Here is a 17,794-nt window from a genome sequence, read left to right on the forward strand (position 1 = left end):
GAGCAGTATAATGCGCTTCTGTTACATTGCTTTGGTGCCTCTTCTCTGAGGCCTAACCGAACACACCCCCACTGAGAAAAAAAAAAAGAACTTGATCCTGTGTGTCTTTGTTAAAATGTTTTTTTCCCTTGACTATCTGAGCCATGTCAGCAGCGTCCAAAACACTGCATCACAAATGCGCTTCCAGGTACACTGCAATGCCGTAAATGCGTTACAACTGATTAAGCAGGATTACAATTTATAAGGCAGTAGCTCTTTTGCATACATCCAGAAGGTTGCTGTCTTTTCTGCATGATGTGTATCAGTAAGGGAATTTGTGCTTCCCTCAGACAAAATAACACCTGTTTTGCAATTCTTTGCATGCTTTCGAATTCTGTAACACAAGGGGAGCAAGCGCATGTGTGCATGTCTCCTCACGCATGCAAGAATGATAGCATCTCCCTGATGCTGTGCTAACATGTCTACAGGATTAAATCTGCTGCCTGTGATACATCTGTAAGGAGCACTCCTTTCAAACTGATACCACGAGGGAAAAGTCTGCTTTGTTGCACATGTTTTACCTTTAAAATGTTTATGTATAACCCCATTTCCATTTTTCTTAGTATATATAGTACTATATATAGTATACCTGGTGATTGTATAGCCTTTTGAATGCATTATATGCTCATTAAAACTGATGATATAAAATAGGAGTGCTCAGTTATGTGGCTGTGATATGGTATGGGCAGAGTTCAAACATGGGTACACATGAAAGGACCCAGCCCTCTAAGCCAGTGCTTAAGAAATTCCACTGTCAAGTTACAGTGCAGTTTTCTTGAAATCCCCCATTGTAGCATTCAGCAGGGCACTGCAATTCCAAAAATGTGCAGTGTTGTAGCCTTGACCCCCCCCCACCCCCCACCCACACACACACACACACCCATGTATCTTGCTTTTTGGTCACTCTATTCTGAAGCTATGAACACAACCAGCTGGATCTGGAACAGTGCCACTTCCTGTCTTTGTGCCACCATGAAAAAAAAAATTGTGAAAACATTCCCTGATGGTCTTTCATTCAGTAATAATAGAATCCAGTAGAACTGAAGGATACTTTTTTCTTTTTTTTTTTGCTTAAAATGTGACATTATGATATGTTAAAAATTTTAAATATGGCATTTACTTCCTGTTTTGCTCTTAAAGCCATCATATTCTAATTTCCTAATGATCAGGGAAACAGTCAGTTAACATAATGGTTATATTTATTTCTTCCTTTAGTGGTTATACCTTTGATACAATTCCCAAACTGAACCTGGGCAAGCAGGACCACTTTCACTTGTACTGTAATTTCCTGTTTACCTTCTGTGTTTTCTACATATCTAGTAAACCTTATGAAGTGTTTCCTCTGTGTGACTGGGTTGTGCTGAAGGAATGTTGTTGTTGCTGGCATTCTTAAAAACTGATTATCTTCAAAAACTGGCAGCATACCAAAACGGAATTTTCAAGCACCATGTAAGAGCCAACAGTGTACAGGTGTAAGGTTTAAGGTTTGGGGTTTATTAAGGATTACCATGCATGTCTTGTGTGATTCATTGGACTGGCAGTATCCTGCAGGCCCAACATATACAAATGCTGTCAGTTATTACAGAGAGAGACAGGCACAGTTAACTCATGTAACGTGTAGCTTTCAGTTTAAATAAACTAAGCAAATAAGATAGTCCTTTGCTATTTGTGCTGTTAGGCCTTTTGGGCTTAGTGGCAAAGCCGAATCGTTTACAAGCATGAGGATGTATGTGATACTGAGAATCTTCTGTTTAGGCATCAGTGGATTTTAAGTAAAACCACATGGATTCAAGTAAGCCTGTTTAGCTAGAATGCCAAACTTACACCTGTTTAGCTACAATACATTTTCTTATTCCAGCAATGAGATAGTTTTATTGCAAACAAACTTGCATATTCAAGGATGCATGCAGGGGATGAGTAATCAATTTTAAAGCTTACAAGAGAATCACATATAATAACCACACACTAAAGGCTAAATGTGAAGCATCCTATGACACAAATGACAAATTTCTTTTCCTTTCGAAAATCTGCCCAGACAAGTTTAGTGTGCCATTTGTCAGCCATCTCGTAATTTTATATATATATATATATATATATATATATATATATATATATATATATATATATATATATATATATATATATATATATATATATATATAGCCAGTGCTGTAAGGCTGTTTCAGGAGTGTTTTGACTCTTTGATCGTCCGCATATGAACCTAAGATTAACTGTAGCCTATATTTTGGCCCAATTCACTCCCATTAAATCAGCTTTTTGTACCTCAGAGGACAGAGCCGATAATGAACCTGCTCTCCACCAATCTCCCGCTCTTCGGGTGAAAATATGCAAATTCGTCTTTGAAAACTCTTTTCTAACTGGAGCTGTGAATCACTGCAGTTTGTTGTATCGCGGCGCGGCAAACAGCTCTGATACGGCTGAACCAGATTGGCCCAGTGTGGGTGTGGCTGCAGCTGCCTGGCTCCAAACGGAGCCTATTACCGGCGACGATGTTGATCAAAGGCCGTGCATCACGTGTGACAATGTACACTGGCTGTCTTCAGGACAGCTCTAATTAAAGCCTTATGCTCCCGTGTGAGGACTGATTCAGGCACTGCTATTAAACAGCTAGCAGGTAATTAAAGCCGCAGTCTCTCGCAGACAGGCTGTCGGTGCCCTCGTCTACCCCTGAAAACGTCAACTGATTTTGTTTCTGGCATAGTTGCAGCTTCAGTTTCAGAATGATTAATAGGGTCATAGCACATAACACAATGGCTGTCCTTAACAAGTATGAATAGGGTGTCAGTGCAAATGTTCACACATACACCTACGCATAGATTCTCATGACACTTAAGGTAAAGTGATGTTAATTTTTTTTTTGCGTAGAGACGCCATACAAAGGAGGGAAATTCTATAATGCAGCCTCGAAAACCAATCGAGGAAGTAACGTGCTGTAAGGAAGAAATGAAGTCGATAGCGAGGGGTATGTCTGTGGTTTGATTTAAACTAGTACACAAACAAACACAACCTCGGCAATTACTCAGAATTTAATCAGTGATATGAGTGCAGGCACATGAGAATTGACTGCAAGAATACACAAGAATGCAAAAATATGAATTTTATTTAGGGATGGTTATCCAAACCTTGTCTTGTATGAGTATATGAAGGTTAGTTTAGCAGGAGGTTTTTATGAAAAATAGATGTATGCTGAAAATATTAGCACCTGGTAATTAAAAGCCACATTGTAGCTTATAGCGTGACATCTTTAGCAGTATAACAATGTCACACACACACAAAAAAGTCGGGCAGATGAAAAAGTAGAGGCATGCTCACCGTTTTCAGATTTAATAACAGATTTAGTAACATGAGCTTGCTCACACATTCTAGTTCTTACATACATGAGTTACTCAGCTACATTCCACTATAGACCAGTCTTGCAAGATGGCTCTTCTTCACTATGCCCCAATCCTCATTATCAAATGTTCTTTCTTATCAGTCAGTGCATTAAACCTTAAGAAAACACTTTCCATCCTGCAACTGATCGTTGATGGATATGGGCGGGGCCAAATGAGAGGGGAGGGCATTTAGGGTGTGGAACAGTGCCCCATCTCAGCCCCACGGAATGGCTGGGAGGCCTTAGGACTGAAGTAAACTATGAAAGGAGCAGGTCTTTCTCTCTTTTTCTTGTTCTGTAACAAACACATGTATTGAACCATAACCAACTTCAGGAGTCAAGAATTTCATATAACTGGGCGTAGGATTAGAAGCAGTATGTACATGAGTGCACATCTGATAGACTACTGCTCTTATACAAAAACAACTGCACCATAATCCATTGAGCGACTGTAAATGTACGGCAGAAATGTAAATGATTATTTGAGAAACTGATAAAGCAGGTTTTATGGCGAGACAGAACAGAACATTCCAACGATAGGCAATAGTAATAGCGAGAGGTAATAACAAGAGAGCTTCCTGTTGCAGAGAGACAGCATGGAGAAGTACAGATCTGCAGCAAAAATGACTTCAGTGATGATGCAGCCTTGGAAGTTACCATGGAAACAGGAGCTCAGCACACTGTTTACCTGGCTAATTTAGCACAGCATCATGATCGACAGACGGAACACTCAGCAGAGAGTGACAGGATAGATTGTCATCAATTTAGCTGTGAATGATAAGAATGATGCTTTATGGAATATGTTTACTTTTTAGTCCCAAAGAAATGACAATGGCAGTTAATGTAATTTTGTGCAATTTCTTTTTTTTAGTACATTACACACTGAATGTCATATTATATTAGATCTTATTTTAGTTTGAACTAGAAGTCTGCCAACACTACACCAGCTAAATCAAAGATGTATCTCAAAGTCTCAACTTCATGTGACAGTTTAGGCCAAGATACATGAAGGGGCACTGACCCACAATCCCATGTGCAATGGCTCGTGAAAGGCTAAATGGCCTCTCATTGGCTTCAGTTGGGATGTGGGCATGATCAGTGCAGGGTAGCGCTCACTGCTGGACACAAGGAGCCACGGAGCTCCAGCATTCTTCAACAGCCCATTGTTTGGATGCCTTAACCATTCCTATCAGCCATGGAACTGCTAGATGGTGTGGTAGGCTCTTTATGGAGTTTAGCTGGAATTCAGCTTGATAATACAAGCTTTTTATAACCTGATTAGGAAAGGGTGAATACCAAAACAATGCAGTGTTTTGCAATTCCCAGGACCGTCCATTGACTGTAGTTAGTAAAGCTATTTGACCAGGGCTCAGGGGAGAAGACTCTGTGCCTATGCTCCTCCCTGTTAACTACTGTGGAATTCTGTAGGCATGCCCGGATCTGTCTGACTTCAGAATAGAAACATCTCCCAGATGCCTTGCCACTTCTGTATTCACTAGCAGGAGCACACCTGCCATGGACTGATGGGTTATTTGATTTGGTCGACCAAGGAGCTCGCCAGAGGCAAGAAATTGAGAAACTTGTATATGCAACAGGCCTTTGTTAATCCTTCTACCTTTATGGTTGCATGGTGCAAGGAGCATATACACATACGTGTTGTGCACACATAAACATCCAAGTTCACTCCAGTATGTAACTCCCAGCATAACTGCACTTGTGCAACAGATTAATAGAGTATTGGGAGTAATTTGCTCAAGACTTATTAAGAATCCAGTTACACTGACATGTACAATTATTGCAGAGATAGCTGTGACAAACTGTATTAACTGTGCTAGAGCAGAAACCACATATTGCATCATTGTAATGGTAATACATCACTGTGTAATGCAATGCATGAAAACAGCGCACTGTATTAATATGGCTGAATATACTGACTCTAAAGCCTATGGTTTTATATGTACACACTATTCTCCACCTCAGATAACCATGCTGATGTTAATGACCATAATTTGTGTTGCTATAAGCTCTTAAATGTTACACAGAAAATGTTTACAGGCATGTAATGCAAATGCACATTCATTCACTTTCAACTGATTCAATGATGAAGAGCAAATATTTAATCACAAATGCTGACCTTTGGATTTAAACTGTTTTGGTCAAATGTTTTGAAACAAAGTAGGGCAAATGGATTCAGATGCCAGCAGGCCTGAGTCGAATGCTAATCTTAGCCAAGGGAATCGGGATTTGAATCACCCAGCATGCATGGCACAGTGCTTCAAGCTAATTGGATGGTCAATGTCCTAGTCACCACCTGTGATCTCCCACCAAGGGAGACCAACTTGGGAAGCCACATCACCAGCCATCGGGATCGACTTCCCTGAATGCGGTCTACAAAGCTAATCCCACCTGAACTGCATTACATTTAATCAAAAGGCATATGAGCAGGAGTCTCCCACTACATACATCATGTATTTAACTGATTTAAGACAGCCATTTTGTGCACTAGGTCTTGAACATACACTGTATTAGAAAAACTTCCACATTAAGAGATCCAGACAATGGGTGTGAAACAATGGGCCAGAGAGCCATTTGATAACAAAGGTGTTTTTTTTATTACAACATTTGTTTTCCATTATTGATAACAGTTTGTGGCAAAGTAACATGGTTGCTGAGTTTTTACTAAAACAATTGATCTACAGCTGAAAGCGACCACATGGAATTCATTTCGAGAAATGACAGCCTCCATAAGACAACTGAGAGAGGGTGAAACAGAAAAAGATACCCCAAAACCACACCAACAAAAGGGTACAATCAACTGAAAAAACCCTCATAATCTTAGGAGTGTTTTCCTCAATCTAGTTTGACCCCACCTTTTCTCTATCTCTTGGTCAACAAGCATTTGCCCGAGGCAGCGCCAACAAAGTGTTAATCACTGACAACATAAAAAGCAAATATTGTGCATTATCATAACTAAAAATTACAAAAGGGAAAAAAAAAAAAAAAAAAAAAAAAAAAAAAAAAAAAAAAAAAGCAATGCCTCAAACTGGTGAGCAGGTCACATGTTGACAAAGCCACGCCTCAACTGGTTGGTAAATTTGGGAACGTCCACATTCCAAGGCCACACCCCCTTGTCCATTGCCCCTTTCTGTGTCTACAATAGTTCAGGCCAACATCGTGTAGCCTGCCATATATCCGGATGTTTCCAAGCTATGTGCTCCATGAATCTGAAGCATCTCTTTCTTTGCTGGATTGGAAAGGAGCGGGAGGACAGGGCTCTTCTCCTGGCTGTTGGCAGAGAGGGTGATTTCAATTCCATCCAACACTGATGGCAGCTTTAGGTTTTGTTTTTTTTTAAGTGACATTTTTTTTTTGTTTGTTACTCTTTCAACGTTTCGGTTACAAAGTAATACAGCTAAAAGAAGTGAATGAAAAGAAGGCAATGCAGGGAAGGGGTTGTGCACAGTGCATGTGGGAGACCTGGGTCTTCACGATGTCGCCTGCTTCTCCTGTTCGATGGCTGTGGATGGAGAACAACAATTAGAACCAAGCACAGTTAATGTCCACGCCCATTTAATTATTACTCTGTGCAATGCAAATCCTCACATCTTGCACAATGATGCCAGATTCAGATGCAGTCAAAAATGCCTAGTATGAGGTCTTCTGGTGCCATATCACAATTATGCAATATGGTTAGGACTCAAGATTCATGCACTGTTGCCCAACAGGCTTACTTTCTTTAGATGGTAACGGGTTCTTCTCCTGAGTCTCCGTCTTCTTCAGCTTGCTCTTGTCGAAGCTGGTGACCTCATCCAGGTTGGGCTTGTCAGACATGATTATTGTTGTATGTCTGTTAAAAACAAAAAGGATACACACATTTTTCCTTTCCGCCTTTGTCTGAAACGCACTCCAACTGCCCGAGGGAATACTCCTTACTTAAACTGCATGTGGCAGTGAAGATAGTGGAACCCTTTGTTCAGAACAAGCAGTGAGTACTGCGATTAGAATCGCATCCCGATGATTTTGCTGATCATTGCTACACACGTGAACAAAACCGCACCCTTTCGGAATGGCGCCTCTCCAAAATATTTCATACACATATATATACACACACACAATTAATCGACTTCCCACGCCAAGAGTACAGAGAATGAAAAAAAAAAGCAGAGAATGTTGACTTGACACGATTCGATGAAATGGTGAATATAAATATTTTGCATGCGTTATATAAAATGTGCAGACATTTTTTTGGACCCCCACGTGCTTGCACAAAGATTTGCGAATTCGCTTTGCCAAGACCCATCGAATCAGGCAGCATACGCGTGCGCTTAGAACCACCGCCCAAGCCTCCTTCATCTCCCACTACAGAGTTTTTACGCTGTTATCATACTCCGAAAGCCATTGCCACTTGCAAATGTCCATTATTACTCCACACATTAGTACTCAGATGCATCGATTGCCTGAAGTGTTCATACATGGTATTTGCAACACAAAGGCGCGTAACAAAGGAAATAGCCCATGCGAATCCGTTTGATTCTCATACACAAAAAATAAGTATGGATTTATGGTTCTTGTCACTGAGGTTTAACACACGTCACGTTAAGTATTCCTTTGATAATTCACACGTTGTTATTAAAAAAAAATTTAAACAATTTTAAAAATCCAATGTCACTACTCCAGCAAGATAAGGCAGACAGCTAGTAACAGTATCACTTGAAGCAACGTTTTTCATTTGCATCACGTATACATTAATAATGTGAACAGGAAAATTGGGTAGCCTTACCTAGATAGACAGGTTTAACGTTTACAATCTCGATAAACTCTACGTCGCAGCACTGTAGCGCGCCAATGCGCAAGCATAAAATATATACAGGGAAATATGCAAATCGGATCGTTACGTCACTCTTAAAAACATACTTCCCCTTAAAAACGAGGAGCACTGAATTCACATGATGCACAAAAAAGGCTACGAATAGCTTGATTTAGCAACACTTATACCGAAATTCAAGCGTAAACAATGGGTTTGTTTAAAGATTTATAAAAACGTTTATTAACTATCGAACGTCTTGAGTTTTAATGACATCAGTAAGTACTACGACGCCATCTTGTGGCTGTTAAGGTGTTAAACTTCTAAAAAGCATAAATGATGCTTTTAAACTCAGATTTTAATTACAATTGCGTTTTTTTCTAATTCTTTGCCATACTAGATAGCATTTTTCATTTTTTTAGTTAAAATGTTTTTTATTAGCATATACACAATACGTCGCTATTATTGTTACGGCCATTAACGTGACTTTGCATACGTTCGAATAATGTCTACTGTACTGTTTATATTTTAGAATAATTTTATACATCTACATAACGTTTTGGTATAGCTTTAGAAAATGTGAAAACGTCTTGTATGGTGAGACGCACGTATGGTGAGACGCACGCACATATTGGAAAAAAAAACCAAAAAAAAAAAAAACCCGTCTTTTATGTTGTCTGAAATGTCTGACCCGGATGCACTATACATAGGTTACACGTGCGTTTTCTGAATTCAGAAAAACACTAGGTTTTAGTGCATGTGGACTTTAGGTTTTCTAGCGAATAATGTGAAGTATTAAACGTCATTCGAGGCTAAAATGAAGTTTGCATACAAGGTATGTATGTGACGGTTAGTTTTGACATATGTGCTCATTTTATAAGCTAACTTTAGCCAGATAGCTGGGGTAATAAGTTTAGCAAATCAGCGCAGGAATCTTGATGGAGAGGAGAGCTTGCTATCTGTGTCCAATTTTAGCTTGTCATTACCAGTAAATAGCAGTATATGTGTTATTTACAGTATGTAAGCAGTGCACAGACATACGGAAGGCATATTTAGCAAAAAGGAAATTTCTTACCACCTTATTCCAGTTTTCCAATTTACTGGGAGCTGTTTATCGACACGGCAACCTGTCCTTCTCCAAAGATGGTAATTCAGTCATCAGTCCTGTTGGAAATCGCATCTCCATATTCGATCTTAAAAAGTAAGTGTTTGTTGCCTGCGGATAAATGTAACATTCGCACGACGCATTAATTTGCTGTATTTTCACATACTGTGCTGTTTAAGTATCTTTTCTAGATGCTTTGACTAATTAAATGTTAAGTTATTAAGTGTGTAATGTACTAAGTGATGTCATTGATGACTGCATTATTTTAGCAATAAATCCGAGACGTTGCCTGTGAGCACCAACAAGAATATAGCCTGTGTCGGCCTCTCGCCTGATGGAAATCTGGCCATACTTGTTGATGAAGGTAACTAATAACACGTTTTGTGTTTTGCGTGTCCTTTTAAGATGCAGAAATTATGGTAATTTCTTAAGACGCTAAGAGTGTTATTTTGTTTGCTTCATTATACACAGATGGTTTCTAGTGTTAAACTATTTGTATTCCAGATGGAGCAGCAGTGCTGGTCAGTCTGATTACTCGAGCTGTACTTTACCATCATCATTTTCACAAACCTGTTGGCAGCATCCGCTTCTCGCCTGACGGCAGGTCAGTAACTACACTCACTCACTTATTCTCTCCCTACCGTAGACCTTGTTCACGTTTACCGATGTTTCAGCGTATCACTTTACTCTGTTTACTCTCTACAGGAAGTTTGTGGTCACTAAAGAAAATGTGGCCCTGATGTACCATGCCCCTGGCAAGATCAGAGAGTTCAACACTTTTGCTCTGGACAAGAGTTACTTTGGCCCATACGATGAGACAACCTGCATTGACTGGACTGATGATTCCAAGTATGGAGCTGCAGATTCAGCCGTGTCAGTGATGCGTGTCACATGCGTTGCCTTTAGTATTTAATTTCCCTTCAGAATGTTAATGGCGTCAGTAATGAATTAAGTTGGTTGGGGGGGTAGTCACTGAACGTTATGCAAATTAGATGATGTCAGCTGGTGAAGTTCTGTTTATGGTTTAGGCAGTAATTGTTTAAAAGTCACAAGTCTTCCTGTCATGCTGCTTCACAGACCTTGACTGTGGGTCATTTTTTATCATGTGTCTCAGATCAAAAGTGCTGACCTTTGTCCAAGTGACTGTGATTAACACATGGAAATATAAAGCTACTGAGCTGAGCTCAGTGCTCACCATTCTCAGAAGTGTCTGTAGCCTCTCTGAGCTGTTTTCCTCCTCAGTGAGCTGAATAAGGAAGGTACATCTTTATTTTCCTGTGCTCTGCCTCCTCAGGTGCTTTGCTGTGGGGAGCAAAGACATGACCACATGGGTATTTGGAGCAGAACGATGGGCCAATCTGCTCTATTACTCTTTGGGTGGCCACAAAGATATCATTGTGGGCTGCTTCTTTGAGAAGGACAGTCTTAATGTAAGTTTTCACCATCTCCTGATTTTACCAAGGATAATTTACTTTAGTGGTTTTATTTTTATGAATTATTGTTTTGTAGATAAATAATGCCATCATATTGATAAACAGTTAACCACCTATCAAACACATGGCAACATTTTGGTTATCGGTTGTACCACTGAGGCTGACATGAGCGTGTTCGTCGTGCTGCAGTTGTACACTGTGAGTCGAGACGGCACCCTCTGTGTGTGGGAGAGCGACACAGAGCTCGATGGCTTACGCAAGGGCCCTAAATACTCAGAAAGGAAGAAGATGGCAGAGGAGAGGAAGAGGCGGGCAGAGGAAGAGGCTGGTATGGAAGAAGAGGACAAGATTGTGGAAATAATGGAAGATGATGGGGAGCCAAGGGGAGAGGTGGTTAGAGGCAGTGCAGATACACCTAAAGAAGTGGAGGGTATCAGAAATGTCCGCTACAAGCAAAAAAGCAAGTAAGTGGTAGCTTAATTAAAACGTCATAAAAAGAAATTTCTCTGGAGCTTGTTGCTTATAGAATTTTTGTCATTTTGCATTGACTTGTCAAATATTGGACTGCTGAGCTGTTCATAGAAGGGGAAAAACAGTTTCGTTTGTGGTTTTAGTCTGTGTTGTTTTGGGGTTTTTTTTAGCCTGAACTCTAACTTCTGAACTTTTTAACTTTTCACCTTTTGAAATTTAATTTCAGTTATGTGCCCATTGTGTGGACTGCAGCATATAAACAGATAATTAGACTCATGAATCTCTCTTTGGAACAGACACTTTTTCAACAAGGAGGGCGACTTCAACAACTTGACAGCGGTGGCCTTCCACAAGAGAACACACATCCTGGTGACCGGCTTTGCCTCTGGAGCTTTCTACCTACACGAGCTCCCCGAGTTTGACCTCGTTCACTCACTCAGGTGAACCTTCAATCACACCATGACATCTGCTCATCCTTTCACCATTTGTCTAAATTATTGTTTTTCCTGCAGTCAGAACACACTGCACATTTTAACCTCGCAGTTGAAATGTTATTTCTATATTGGCATGATGCTGTATTAATGTGTAATTACTATGTTGTACATTCATGTTCATGTAACCTCAGCATATCAGATCAGAGGATTTCTACTATAGCTTTGAACCCCACTGGAGACTGGATTGGCTTTGGTTGTTCAGGTACAGTCTCTACACATCTAGCATTGATGTTGTTGTTGTAGTATATGTACACTGAGCATGTGGGGCTGAAATAATTTCTTGGTTTTCAAGGTCTTGGTCAGCTTCTGGTTTGGGAGTGGCAGAGTGAGTCCTATGTTTTCAAGCAACAAGGCCACTTCAACAACATGGCTTCTCTGGCCTACTCTCCTGATGGACAGTACCTAGCCACCGGAGGGGATGATGGGAAGGTAAGCTTTCTCTTTCATAGCCGATTGGACCCTACTTTTGGACTTTTTTGGACCCTACAGCTTTTTGTAGTCACTGTGTAGGCACATAAAGGTGAATCTGTTGGAGTCAGTTGTGATGCATGTGACGCGTTTTTAGGTGAAGGTATGGAACTGCAGTAGTGGCCTGTGTTTCGTCACGTTCAAGGAGCACACAAGCAGCATCACTGGCGTGGCCTTCACGAGCAGTGGATTGGTGGTGCTCAGCGCCTCCCTGGACGGTACCGTCCGTGCCTTCGACTTGCACAGGTAATGCGCAGGAGCCAGATGCTGCTAGCCTGCCTGAGCTTGCTTAACTTTCTGAATGAGTACACTAAATCTGACAAGAGATTGGCAGGTACAAGGACTATAATCACAGAGAATCTCTTTACCAGGAGGGATGGTTTCAGGGAAAACTCAAATTTTCAGCTTGTTTACTGACCTTAAATGCATTTAGTCGGCCAAGATTTGTGAAGACCAGTTTGTTTAGCTTTTGGTCTGGAAAGTGACAAACTTATGAATGCCAGTTTAGTACTCTGCATGATCTGACTCTTCCTGTTCTGTGATGGCAGTTCAGTTCAGCATCGTACGTGATGTAAATCGGACTCTTTCCTGAGCTGTTCTTTAATCTAAAGCCAGAGCATTAAGATCATTCCTCCTTTAGTCATGGCCTGATTCTCAGGGTATTGTGGTGTTTGTAGTTAATTTGACTTATGGCTCATTAAACAAAGCAATTTGGCACATCCCACTGAACTCATACTGGTAAAGAATAGTCAGGTATGGTGGTACAGCAGGGCTGTGCTTCAAAACGGTTTCTGATGCCCTCCTCAGGTACCGTAACTTCCGTACGATGACGTCCCCGCAGCCGACCCAGTTCTCTTCGCTGGCGGTGGACTTGAGCGGTGACCTGGTGTGTGCTGGAGCTCAGGACTCGTTCGAGATCTTCCTCTGGTCCATGCAGACAGGACGTCTTCTGGAGGTCTGCCTGAACTCGTTTTCTTTAAAGGAGTGTTTCACCTAGGAATGCAGAGGTGTCCAATAATGTAGAAAAGTTCAGTTAATGGCAACATTATCTTTTCAGAGCAAAGTATTCGTTTAATGACATATTGCTGTAACACGTTTGTATGTGTTTGAGGTAGCTGAAGATGAAAGTCATACTATAACGGAACACTTAGAGACTTGGTCTTTTTTGGATATTAATTATTAATACCTTGCAAGAGCAAAGATTATAAAGCACAAATTTGAAATAACTCATTTCCGGTTTGTGAGTAAGTACACATTATGTATGTAATATGTCAAGTTTTTTGCAGCGATTTCCAGCTGTGTAACGTGTGTGTGTGTGTGTGTGTGTGTGTGTGTGTGTGTGTGTGTGTGTGTGTGTGTGTGTGTGTGTGTGTGTGTGTGTGTGTGTAAGAGCAGGTGTTGAGTGGTCACGAGGGTCCAGTGAGCTGCCTGTGTTTTAGCCCGGTGCAATCTGTGCTGGTCAGCGTATCGTGGGATAAGACAGTTAGACTATGGGACATGTTGGACAGCTGGCAGACCAAAGAGGTTCTCCGCCTCAACTCTGATGGTAAAGACCAGAAACCCATTCGCCAGAGACAGTGGTTCTTGTTCAGGGAATAAAGATAAATATATTTGGACCAACCATTTACAATTCTTTGGTACAGGGTTGCAGTGTATGATGTATATAATAGACTTGCTCACTTTTGCCAGTGTATTGTCTTTTTTAAAAGTGATATTGTCAACTTGCTGAGAGGTAATGCGGATAAGCCTTGGTGTTATACGTGGTGGAAAAACAATGGAAACTGAGCCAGAATAAGAACAAAAGACAAATCTGATTAGGAACAAGGAGGTAAAGCGGTTTGGAGTAGTGTGACAGAATGAAATGGAATATGGTGTGAGTTTTGGAAAGGGGGAACCTGAGACGATTGATGGAGAATTCTTGAGTGGTGAACAGGAAGGTTGTGGGAGAATGCTTCTGTATGACATTGGGCCCTGTTCCTCCTGGGAAGGTCTGGCGGTGGCCTATCGTCCAGATGGCCAGGAGCTGGCAGTGGCTACCCTGGATGGCGAGATCACCTTCTGGAGCCCTCAGGCGGCGACTCAGACCGGCTCCATTGTTGGGCGCCATGACCTGCAGATCGGTCGCAAAGAGACCGAGAAGATCACGGCCAAGCAGTCTGCCAAGGGCAAGTGAGTGTTGCTGAGGCCTACAGCAGCTCAGGCATAATGGACCCAAAGCCTTCAAATGCTTAAATGTATTCCAGTGGTCAGGATTAGGTGTTACAGTTGGAAATCACATATTCATGTGATGCTCAAGCCTAAAAATATAACTGAATCATGGTATTAATTCACAATTTAAAACCACAAGCTGACTGACATTTAAAAACATCATAATGAATGTTTTTGTATTTTCTTTGTACAAACATCTATTGATTTGGCCAACAAGTTTTATTCAATTATGCCAGGTCAACATGAACATAAACCGTCTATCTAAACACAACCATATAGTAACCAAATATGCAGTACCCTTCATTATTAGCATATTTGACAGGCAAGCAAAATGGACAGCCCTATTCTGTTGTATTTAGGGCCTTCACATGCCTGTGTTATTCTGCTGATGGAGAGTCCATGTTGGCTGGGGGCCACTCAAAGTTTGTGTGCATCTACAACATCAAGGAGCAGATCCTCATGAAAAAATTTGAAATCTCCTGCAACATGTCCTTGGATGCTATGGAGGTATGGTTCCATCTGTTATTAACCAGCAGGTACTACAGTTGAGCATTTTCTGTGGCGTTCCACAGTGTGGTGTTACACTGCTTTGTGATACTTTGAAACAAATCTTTCTCCCAGTCATCTGAGTATTGTAAATGCCAGTATACTAGTAACTTAACTCTCATGTGTCACTGTGTCAGGAGTTCTTGGACAGGCGTAAGATGACGGAGTTTGGTAGCCTGGCACTAGTGGACGAAGGTGCAGGTGATGGCGACGGAGTTGAACTCCGCCTGCCTGGAGTCAGGAGAGGTAAAAGGACTCTTGCTGTTCATTATGTCTGCTGTCGTGGTGGTTGTCAATACGTACTAGTGTTGCATGGTTAAAAAGGGCAGTATAAGGCACTGCAATCAGATGTTTAGGATTGCTTATTCTAGTCCTGAAAGGTCATTTCTGACGGGAATCCACAACAATGATCTAATCTATTCCAAGATTAAGAGTAATCTGTTCTGAAGATGAACCCAGAGTCACCACTTAAGATGTTGTGTTTGTGGGGAAATCCAACTTTCTCTCACCTCTCCCAGGCGACATGAGCTCCCGTCACTTTAAGCCAGAGATTCGTGTTACCTCTCTCCACTTCTCCCCCACTGGTAAGTAATCCTTAGATCCTTATATAAAACAGATTAACCATTTATTAGGTATACCTATCTATTAGGTGTAACCAGTACTGTTGCACCTCTTTAGACCTTTAGAATGGCATGAAGTCTACAAAATGCGGCATGTGTTGTGTAGGAATGTTGTACCATGCAAAAATGATTGGACAGCTGCACACAGCCCTTTTCACCTCATTCCAAACACTTCAGGCCACTGAAGCCTGAAAATGTGTCGTGTTCTTGGAACCATTCAGTGATTGATGTCTTGTGTAGTATTATGCTACAAGTGTTTTGAGTGTCAGTTACCCACAGCCATGAAGGGACAAAGTTGGTCATTGCAGATGTTTGGATCAGTCGTGTTACCCAATCAAAAATGGCTGAATATCAGGCACACCCAGTGTATTGATATTGATATTGTTGCTGTGATGACTTTTTCAGTTCAAAGTTTAGTAGGTGATGCGTTGTGAGATCTTGTGCTCACCAAAGTTAAATTGTGACGTGATGTGCCTGGTAGTGGCCTGTTTGTTCATTCTTTGATCCCTCTTATATGCCAGCTGTTTTCATACAGATGATTACAGCTCACTTCTGGTTTTTGTTTTTCGCAGCACTCCTAGTAGAACCAGTTGAGTGTGAAATGTCCAGATTATACCATGGATCAGTCATGTTGGACAGCTTGTTGGAATGTTGCAATTTGTTCCACTCCATGCATATGGTGTTCAAATTGGGGTAAATCAGTCAATAACACAATGAGAGATTCCTGTCAGTTAACAATATAAGATATTCCTCTGCACCAATAAGGGCGCAGCTGGGCCGCAGCCTCCACGGAGGGATTGCTCGTCTACTCCCTAGACACCTCGCTGGTGTTTGACCCCTATGACCTGGACATGGACGTTACACCAGTCAGCGTACGTCATCAGTTGAAGAAGAAGGAATGGACATCAGCCATTGTGCTAGCTTTTCGCCTGAATGAGACCAGTTTAATTAGAGAAGTGCTGGAATCTGTGCCTTACAACCAAAGTATGTGCAACTTGTAATATTTCAGTATGTACTTAGTCATAAATTTCATGGTATTTTCAGAACTTCTTTAGATACTGCTTAAACTTTGCTGTTTATTTTGACAGGCACATGTATGTGTATATCCTTTTTTAGTTATGGTATCATTTTTGATCGTTTAGCGGAATTGGTATCCAGCTCACTGCCAGATGTTTATGTGGAGAAGTTGCTGGACTTTGTGGCCTCATCTCTGGAGAAGTCCAGACATCTGCAGTTCTACCTCACATGGGCCCAGAACCTCCTCACCTTGCATGGGCAGAAGCTCAAGAGCAGGTCAGACGAAACCAGGGTGTACATTTCTCCAAATGCCAGAAATAACACACAAACTCTACCATATAACCACCTTCATAGTCCTCTATTTACAATTTGATTTGAGCATGCATTACATTTGATCAACAGGTCATCAGCAATACTCACAACCATTCAGCAGCTGTTGAAGAGCATCCAGAGGCACCACGATGACCTGTCCAAACTGTAAGTCCATCTCCTCCAATCACATACGCAATGCAATACACAAAGAAATGGAAATAAGGTGTACCAGTCACTGGTCTTAATTTTGATTAACTTTCGGCCATGCTCGAACAACACAATTGTTTGATCATCTTTCATTGTATGCAGTATGATGTAATGTTTGGCTGAACTACTACTTTAAGTAACGTCTAAACCAAAGCTCTTTTCTCTTCCCCTTGCCAGCTGCGACTGGAACATATACACCATCCGCTACACCGCGGCCCTGGCCAAACAGAGAGGGATGAAGAGGACCGCAACAGACTGTCTCGTCGATGAAGAGGTGGACGAGGCAGAGGTCATGGACTCGGAGGACGAAGAGGAGGATATGAGTGATCCAGTCATAGTGGAAAGCTAATACTCCTCCAGACCCCAGCAACCACCCAAACCTACATCAGAATGACATGGGTAACCAGCAGAATGTGGGCCAACACAGAACTGTAGGGTTTGACTGGGAAGATTGAGGATGATGCCTTGTTTGGTTATTTAGAAGGGAGGTCTAATGAACATTCACCTACATGCAAAGTAAAATTGGATCCATTTATATTTTATATACATTGATTAACTTTACTGATACTCATCAAGGATTTGGTACTGTATGATAAGCTGTCTGTGAAAAGTAATTAAAAATACTGAAAAGAACCTTCTTTCTAAGCAGCTGAACTCAAATAATAATGAGCTTAAA

The 17,794-nt window shown here is 41.2% G+C and overlaps 2 protein-coding genes across 3 annotated transcripts; one reads left to right on the top strand and one right to left on the bottom strand.

Annotated features, from left to right (window-relative positions):
- Positions 1–6,021: 6,021 nt before the first annotated feature.
- On the bottom strand, positions 6,022–8,356 carry LOC113590739 (thymosin beta-11-like). Of its 2 annotated transcripts, XM_027031035.3 has the most exons (4): positions 8,214–8,356; positions 7,165–7,280; positions 6,911–6,950; positions 6,022–6,718 (listed from the first exon to the last, which is right to left on the bottom strand). In XM_027031035.3, exons 2-3 carry the CDS (start codon positions 7,262–7,264, stop codon positions 6,919–6,921), a joined length of 132 nt encoding a protein of 43 aa, XP_026886836.1. In that variant the 5' UTR covers positions 7,265–7,280; positions 8,214–8,356; the 3' UTR covers positions 6,022–6,718; positions 6,911–6,918. The 2 variants fall into 2 exon arrangements, with proteins under 2 accessions (XP_026886836.1, XP_026886834.1); XM_027031033.3 differs by having other exon boundaries at positions 6,022–6,950.
- A 559-nt stretch (positions 8,357–8,915) lies between these two features.
- Positions 8,916–17,751, top strand: pwp2h (PWP2 small subunit processome component). The gene is made up of 21 exons (XM_027031025.3): positions 8,916–9,072; positions 9,326–9,438; positions 9,612–9,706; positions 9,847–9,946; positions 10,048–10,191; positions 10,637–10,772; positions 10,965–11,239; positions 11,543–11,686; positions 11,872–11,942; positions 12,033–12,169; positions 12,306–12,454; positions 13,016–13,163; positions 13,604–13,754; positions 14,197–14,377; positions 14,776–14,923; positions 15,100–15,208; positions 15,481–15,546; positions 16,348–16,566; positions 16,725–16,875; positions 17,002–17,076; positions 17,296–17,751. Exons 1-21 carry the CDS (start codon positions 9,055–9,057, stop codon positions 17,465–17,467), a joined length of 2,802 nt encoding a protein of 933 aa, XP_026886826.2. The 5' UTR covers positions 8,916–9,054; the 3' UTR covers positions 17,468–17,751.
- The last annotated feature ends 43 nt before the right edge of the window (positions 17,752–17,794 follow it).

The sequence above is a fragment of the Electrophorus electricus genome, chromosome 18 (assembly GCF_041902795.1).
Source record: "Electrophorus electricus isolate QZ-2024a chromosome 18, ASM4190279v1, whole genome shotgun sequence".
Classification (NCBI taxonomy): Eukaryota; Metazoa; Chordata; class Actinopteri; order Gymnotiformes; family Gymnotidae; genus Electrophorus; species Electrophorus electricus.